The 8,272-nt window shown below is 36.5% G+C and overlaps 1 protein-coding gene across 1 annotated transcript; it reads right to left on the bottom strand.

The window, feature by feature from the left end:
- Positions 1-5,525: 5,525 nt before the first annotated feature.
- Positions 5,526-6,733, bottom strand: LOC110869767. Its single transcript, XM_022118989.1, has 2 exons — positions 6,215-6,733; positions 5,526-6,134 (listed from the first exon to the last, which is right to left on the bottom strand). Exons 1-2 carry the CDS (start codon positions 6,731-6,733, stop codon positions 5,526-5,528), a joined length of 1,128 nt encoding a protein of 375 aa, XP_021974681.1.
- Positions 6,734-8,272: the final 1,539 nt, after the last annotated feature.

Here is an 8,272-nt window from a genome sequence, read left to right as displayed (position 1 = left end):
ACGAATCTCTCTACCACACTTAAATCTCATAGAAAATGTTATCTTGCTTTCTTCATTTGATTGTCATAGATGTTTTCGTGTATCAAAGGCAAGAAATATTTATGAAATCTCACGTATCTGATAGTGTAAAAGACGTGTTCCTGGGCTTTAGTTATCAAATTCGGTTTTAATATTGTTTTTCATATTGGAGTGTCTTTCTCTTCAGAAATGCCACCTCTACTTACCCAGTGAGTGTGGATGAACTATCGAGCAAAAGACGCATCTTTATCATTGCTACAAGCATTTTGACTCGAATTCCAGAAGAAGAGAATTGATTCACTCCTAACTTTCAATTTGCTCTCGGGGAGGTTCTAAGTTCTAAGCAACGGTTTAGTGAAGTTATGTTGTTATCTGAAGACTGCTTTCTTGGAGACCGAGCTTTTTTCTCTACTAGCCGTTTCTGCGGTTATGAGAAAGGGTCCCTATGAAAAATTATGTGGATGAAATTGAATCACTTTACTAGCGGTTTGGCGAAGTTATGTTTGTATTTTTACATGTTATATCTTTTATGTAATTTGTATTAAATAATAATAATGACTTGTTTTAAATTTGTTTGGGATGTTTATGTGTTTGGGCCGTTCACTTTTAATAATTTTAATTCTGTTTTGGGCTTTTTATATGGGCTGTTCACTTAACAAGTTAACAGAAAAATAAATAAATACATAAACACCCGTTGCCGTTCCAAGTTCCCACGTAATAGCTACCCGTTTCCGTTCCAAGTTTACCCACTATATAAACACCCTCACCACTCCATTTCACCACGCCGTCCCCATTAAAAAACTCTTCACCGTTTTCAATAGAATTCTTATCCGACTCCGTTTCCGTTCACATGGCAACTTCTTGGACCGATGTTGAAGACATCGCTTTGTGCGAAGCATGGGAGGAGGCAGTGACCAATCCTCCACCACGTGGACAGGGGGGCGTTGGCTTCGGGTTCAACAGATTTTTGCCCAGCTTCGTGGTCGGACCATAACCGGAGCGTCGACGCCTTATCGTCCAGGTTTCGGGTGGTGCGGTTGGAATGTGAGAGGTTTGACCGGTATTTCAAGAAGGTGGAGAGAGAAATGCCGAACCTTGTTGAGGATGATCAGAAGGCGGTGGCGCTGATCAACTACCATCATGACGAGGGACATGATTTCAAGCATGTCTCGGAGTGGGAGGCAATTAGGATTTGGTTTTAGTTTTTTTTAGTATGTTTTGTTTACTTTTTTTATGCTTATGTTTAATATTTATCTTATTAATATAAAAAAAATATTTTGGATCTTATAAAATTTTGGATCTTATAAAATTTTGTCCACTGCAACGAAAATGGCGGTACTTGACTGCAACGAAAAACATTTGGGCTCTTATAAAAGTTGGCTGTCAATTGTGGGCTCTTTGGCCCAAACATTATAGCTGTTTGGGCCGTTTTTTAACTTCTAACGAATGTATAAGATTAATTAAGTTAACAATTCTATCAGCTCCTATTAGGAGGATAAACTGGTTAACACGTTATGGTTTCATACGAAGGGCGCGGGTTCAATCCGTGAAGGGGCCAGTTCTTTAAAGAAGAACCCCCCTTTTATCCGTTTTTTTAAATTTTTCAGTTTAGGGCCCTGAAGTTTTTATAAGTTTACTAACTGATCTAACTGAATTTTATTAACCTACTTAGTCTTTATATAGGATATTTAACTAAGTCAGTTAATTTGATTATTAATAACTAACCTTGTTAACTAATTAACCAAGTTAGCTAACCTTGTTAACTTTATTAACTTAACAATATTAATTTTATCAATTAATTCTTTTTATTATTTAACTATTTTTATTTAACTTTATTAAATAGTTTAATTAATTAATATATTAATTAATAAATTTTATAATTATTTGTTTTAAAACGTTGTGGGCTCTTTGGCCCAAACATTATAGCGTGTTTGCGCCGTTAACTTTTATGTGTTTGGGTCGTTTTTTAACTTTCAACGAGTGTATAAGATTCATTAAGTTAACAATTCTATCGGCTCCTATTAGGAGGATAAACTGGTTAACACGTTATGGTTTCATACGAAGGGCGCGGGTTCGATCCATGAAGGGGCCGGTTCTTTAAAGAAGAACCCCCCTTTTTATCCGTTTTTTTAAATTTTTCAGTATAGGGCCCTGAAGTTTACATAAGTTTACTAACTGATCTAACTAAATTTTATTAACCTACTTAGTCTTTATATAGGATATCTAACTATCTCAGTTAATTTGATTATTAATAACTAACCTTGTTAACTAATTAACCAAGTTAACTAACCTTGTTAACTTTATTAACTTAACAATATTAATTTTATCAATTAATTCTTTTTATTATTTAACTACTTTTATTTAACTTTATTAAATAGTTTAATTAATTAAAATATTAATTAATAAATTTTATAATTATTTGTTTTAAAACGTTGTGGGCTCTTTGGCCCAAACATTATAGCGTGTTTGGGCCGTTAACTTTAATGTGTTTGGGCCGTTTTTTAACTTTCAACGAGTGTATAAGATTCATTAAGTTAAGAATTCTATCAGCTCCTATTAGGAGGATAAACTGGATAACACGTTATGGTTTCATACGAAGGGCGCGGGTTCGATCCATGAAAAGGCCGGTTCTTTAAAGAAGAACCCCCCCTTTTTATCCGTTTTTTTAAATTTTTCAGTTTAGGGCCCTGAAGTTTTCATAAGTATACTAACTGATCTAACTGAATTTTATTAACCTACTTAGTTAATTTGATTATTAATAACTAATTAACCAAGTTAGCTAACCTTGTTAACTTTATTAATTTAACAAAATTAAGTTGCACGATACAACCTAAAAATATTACAAATTCATTTCGTGAATTACAGATAAATTTTTAAAGTTTCAAACACTGAAAGGTGTTCAAAGTCCTCGTCGTAAAGTGTTGCGTAGTCGAGCAGGGCCTCTTCAACGATCTCTTTTTCTTCCATGTTCGAATTAGTTTTTTTAACATTTTTGCATCTTCTTAAAAAACGGGTATATTTAAAGCGTAGAAAAGAAAGACGAGTCATCAAGGCCTCGAAACTTGGGGACGTCTCTTGTAGGTGAATGCAGAAATTGTTGAAAACCTGCCACCAGAAAGCAATATCGGAAACTGAATAAGTGCCCAGATCACGAGCGGCAGCGTATGAAACGACAGCAGCAATATCTTCCTCGTCGGTCCAAGAATCCATTTTTTTTAGTGTGAACTTTGAGATGACAATGGGGTTTAATGGGAGGGAGTAATGTATGTATTTATAGCTTTGAATGGGGTTAAATGGGAGGATATAATATTAAATATTAAAACATATTAAAAAGAAGAGTTATTTTATTATTTTTGTAATAAATAAATTAACGTTATTTTTTAGCACGTAAAAGCATGGTGTAACAAACTCATGTATGAACGAGAGATTGAAATAAATGCAAGGACGCTGTCGTCAAACGATTATCGTTGGACAGTTCTACCGCCAAATTTCTTTGACATGTTAAATGAACAAGATATTGATGCAACCAGATACGCAGATGGTTCTACACCAACATATCCTCCATTCTGGGAAATTGATACGGTAGGCTCAATCAATTTTTTTATTTTATTATATCTGTTTTTTATTAAATGAACAAGATATTGATGCATGATATTGATGCACGACTCTCAGTCTTACTCCACACCTATTTAAACACATGTTGGTTCACTACTCAACTTGCATCCCCTTTTTTTTCTACCTCATGGCGAAGCAAGAACAAAACATTCATCTACACATTCATATCAACGTCAACATTTCCCAACCGGTTAACCACCCAAACCCACCCTCACATAACCCCAAACAAAACAATTCCCAAACTCGTAACCCCCCAAACCCGGTGCAACAGCCAACACGTGTAGCACCATTTAGCGGTTCAGGTCAGTGTCAGGCGCTTGTTCCGTTACCTAACCCCGATGAACGACAACGACCTTTGGACCAGATTATTCCACAAGAATATTAGGCGGTTACTGCTGACGAAGACTCAGACGAGGAATTGGATTTCGAAAGACTGTACAATGAAGTGCGTTTTGAAGCCTATCGTGCCGAAATGGAAGGAGTAGAGTATGATTCTGAAGCGGAAGACCATTCCGGTTATTAGTTAAATGTCAGGGTTTTTTTTTGAATAAGAACTTAAACGTGTTTGATGTAATATTTACTTTTTTTTGCTAAGAATTTTTGTTTTTTTATTTACAACATTGATTTAGAACCTAAGATTATTCACTTTTTGCAGGTATACATTCCTATACCGGACAAGGAACAAAATTGGTTGCTTTTTAAAATAAATATAAAGTCACTACAATTAAGAATTTTTTTTTGCCAATACTTGTGACACGATTAATTGCGGAGATTCATTTTGCGTACACAGAAGAGTACATCAAATTGTGCTAGAATTTGAGTCTCTATTTTTGTGGTTTCTCGGACGTATATCGTACTGGCAACACTCAGAAATATATGAGATGCGTGCCATGCAAATAGTAGGGGATTTCGTGTGGCCTGATCAAACAGATCGTATTGGCAGAAATTCAGGAGTCATCATATGTATGCTAATGGAAAAACTTGTTCGGGATCGTTCTTTAACATGGACCGAAGGAAACCTTCAGGATGCTTGTTTCAGATACAGACGATACATGGCAGATGAACTCTACGCCGGGCGCTTCACACCTGTTAATGTTTAATGGTTCTATGTATGCATGTAATATAAAAAAATAATAACATATTTTAATGAAATGATTTTCAATATAAATTATTTGCAACTAAATAGACTTGCTACGTTACTTGAGAAATTAAAATACACAAAATAAATTAAATTATTAAAAGTCTCCCAAGTTAAAAGATGGATACATATAATTAGATGGAGATTGTGTAAAATGATCAGGATCATCGGTTTCTTTCCCTTTCCCTTTGTCTGGGCCTTTGCGAGTACGAATTTCTGACGGCATGGGCTGCCGACAGACATCCCGATGATGACTGTATGAGTTACACCGGGAACAATACAGGGGAGTAGGTTCTTCCCCGCGGGATAAGATCCGGTTGTTCTCTCGAGGACGACCGGCCTGGCGTTTTGTCATATGCGGCAGTTGAAGATTGATAAGGTCTTTTGGAGTCTCCCATTCAGATCTATGAGGAAGAGGATAAATTGCTTCTTCATAAGTTTTTTTATAGACTTCGTTTGAGTAACACGGGAAGCAATACTTACTGCAATCGGTTTCACCTAAAAATTTTGACACGGCAATAACACGCCCGCACGGTAAACCAGAAACCTGCCAAACTCGACAACTACAGGTTCCATTAACAAAGTCAACTAAACCCCCCTTTCCACTGTCTGCAACAGAATAACTGTTTAACTAAATCCCAGTAACCGTCCAGGTTCTAGACCCTTCAATTTTTTTAAAAATTTTCTTCTGTGCCCATTGTGTACGTAAATGTTTTTCATGAATACCTTGCAAACGGCGATCGTAAAACCATCTCTATACAGACTGCTGGAAGAACTCTAAGAGTTGCGTTACCGGCATTTTACGCGAGTGTCTAGATAAAGCGTTAATAGAATCCGCGCTGTTAGATGTCATATAATGATATCGATTGCCTGGACAATGCGCCCTTGCCCATCTACCGAACCCAATACTTGTTAGAGTGTGGCGTACTCTAGGAACGGCAAGACAAAGAGCATTGAATGACTCGTTAAAATCAGACAATCGGTACGATTTGCATGTCTTCCACCACAGCTTCTCATTTTCTTTTTTTTTATCAGAGGGTAAACGTAGGTTCATCATTAAATGACGACAGCATAACCCGTGATAAACATGTGGAAAGACGTTTCTAACAGCTAGGTGTATAGAATTCGCTCTATCCGATATTATCGCAATTTCAGGTACTTCACCGATACATTCTTTAAGCTTTGACAGAAACCATGTCCACGATTCACCATCCTCTGATTTTCCTATTCCATATGAAATTGGTAAAATTTGGATGTTTCCATCCATCCCGACTGCTAAAAAAAACGTCCCTTTAAATTCACCCTTTAGGTGTGCAGCATCAATGATCGCCACCGGTCTTAGATTACAGATAAAGGTACAAATCTGAAACAAAATTATTTAAAAAACGTCAACAACATGTAGTTTGACGAAATAAAAAAAAAACAGAGACTGCTATAACTTACCGCAGCACCAATCGCGACAAAGACCATTTCAAACCGATGCTCGTCATCAGTCTTGATATGTATAACAGAACCAGGATTTGCCCGCTCTAGATTGTAACAGTAAAATTGTAGTTCTGCAAACGAATCTCTGCTTGATCCTTGTAAAAGCTCTAGTGCCAGACTTTTTCCACGCCAAGCTTGACTAGTGGTTATCTCAACTTGGAATCTTTGTCTAAAATCTTTCACTATTTCATTACAACGATATATTCTACCACTGTCTTTTAAAGGTTCTTTTAAATAGTGAGCAACAACCTTTGGGTTTGCCTGGCGAACATGTGGGTACGTTAGCGTCTTCGAGCACGTGTGTTTATCGTTAAAACTCTTAACAAAAAACACCCCACTATCCCCAAAACTTATTGCACGAAAAAGCCAAACGCAACCGTCCACCAAACATGACACTTCGTACCGAGTTTTAGAAGATCTATCTACTTTAAACTCAAAGTGTTCTAACAAACATTTTTTTCCCAACTCAAGTTTCATGTCTTCTTTGTTATTAAATACGTGCCCTGGTTCAAAAGTAAATGATGAAGATCGCAAACAATTTTCAAATGAATTATCAGGATTTGGCTGGTAGTCGTTTACAACATCATAATTTTCTTCATCAGTACAGAAATTCAAATCAGGAACTAAAAATTTTTTTGGAGGTGAAAAACTAGATGATCCAGCACAAAACCCTTCAACGACATATAATTTATAAATTTCAAAAATATTTCCATAGCAAAATTATAAAACATTGCAAGATCTTCATCGTTTATTATATCGATTGGATCAGTAAAGGAAGACAACCGATATGATAACTTCGTAATGTTTGTAGAACTACACATGTTTGACACTTTACTTAGAAGAGCAGTGTATGAAAGGTTGGGTTCAATTTCTAAACCACGTCTACTTGAATCAACCAAACGAATCTTCATAAATTTAAGTTGGAAAGTTCCTTCTACAAAAGCTAAATGTTTTGATAACTTTAGATAAAAATGTTGCACAAACACATAGAAAAAAACAGATAAATATAAATCTATAAAGTAAAGGATTGAAACGACTAGGAGCCAACGGAAACAGTGTCACACCCCCAAAATCCACCATGCGGAGTATCACCGCTTGGAGGCGTGACATGACCAGGATCGAGCCACCAATCATATGGAACAATGTAATTAAGTAAATGAAATCAAACACAATACGATTGATGACCAAAGCTAGTTAGCTAAGTTTAGTTTAAACAGCGGAAGCATAAATGTAAATCCAAAAACATAAGTCCATAGTTTATAAGTTTAAGGTTCAAAGCATAAGTTTAATCAGTTCATGAGGATTTAGATATTAAGCACGGAACATAACAGTCCGTACTCCACAACGACTCCTTCCTCGTGCAAGCTCCAAGCATTCATGTAAGGCATGTAACAACGAGTCAACAACAAAGTTGAGTGAGTTCACGTTTGGTTGTTTAGTTTTAAGTTGTTTCTGAAAACGTGGTTTGTCTTTCGTTGGCGTAATTGCCGTGGGGGTTACCCCATAGTTGAAAGTAAGATTAACCAGTTCATTCTTTATTACCCAGACCATATTTATGATTAGTGGGGGCTTCCACATGTGAACTACTAGACCATATGATATCGACTACTACGCAAGTAAGTTGTGCCCTACATCAGTGTCTATCATCACTGATGGTTTGCTATAGTCCATTAGTACACGCCCGTCCGACTAGCACGGTGTGAGGTTTGTTAAACCTAATAGCGCTATTAACTAATAACCCGCTCGCCATTGGCCTCGGTGATTAAGTCGATATAAAATGAGGGACTTATGATAGAGTTTTGTCTAGTAAGTTTTAAGGTTGTTTTCCTACCCAAGGAGGACGAATGTACGTAGTTCTCCCAAAGAGAATACACAGGATTAATATTGGCATCCTACCCGAGGAGGATGGACGTACATATCTTACCTAAGTAAGATATGTAGATTCCGTTTTAATTCTTTAACCCATTCCCAAACCACCGGGAATCCCATGCCTTAGAAAGTGTGTGAACTCACCTC

The sequence above is a fragment of the Helianthus annuus genome, chromosome 8 (assembly GCF_002127325.2).
Source record: "Helianthus annuus cultivar XRQ/B chromosome 8, HanXRQr2.0-SUNRISE, whole genome shotgun sequence".
NCBI classification, from domain to species: Eukaryota; Viridiplantae; Streptophyta; class Magnoliopsida; order Asterales; family Asteraceae; genus Helianthus; species Helianthus annuus.
Note: the sequence above shows the minus strand (reverse complement) of the source record. Positions and strands in the feature narration are given on the sequence as shown.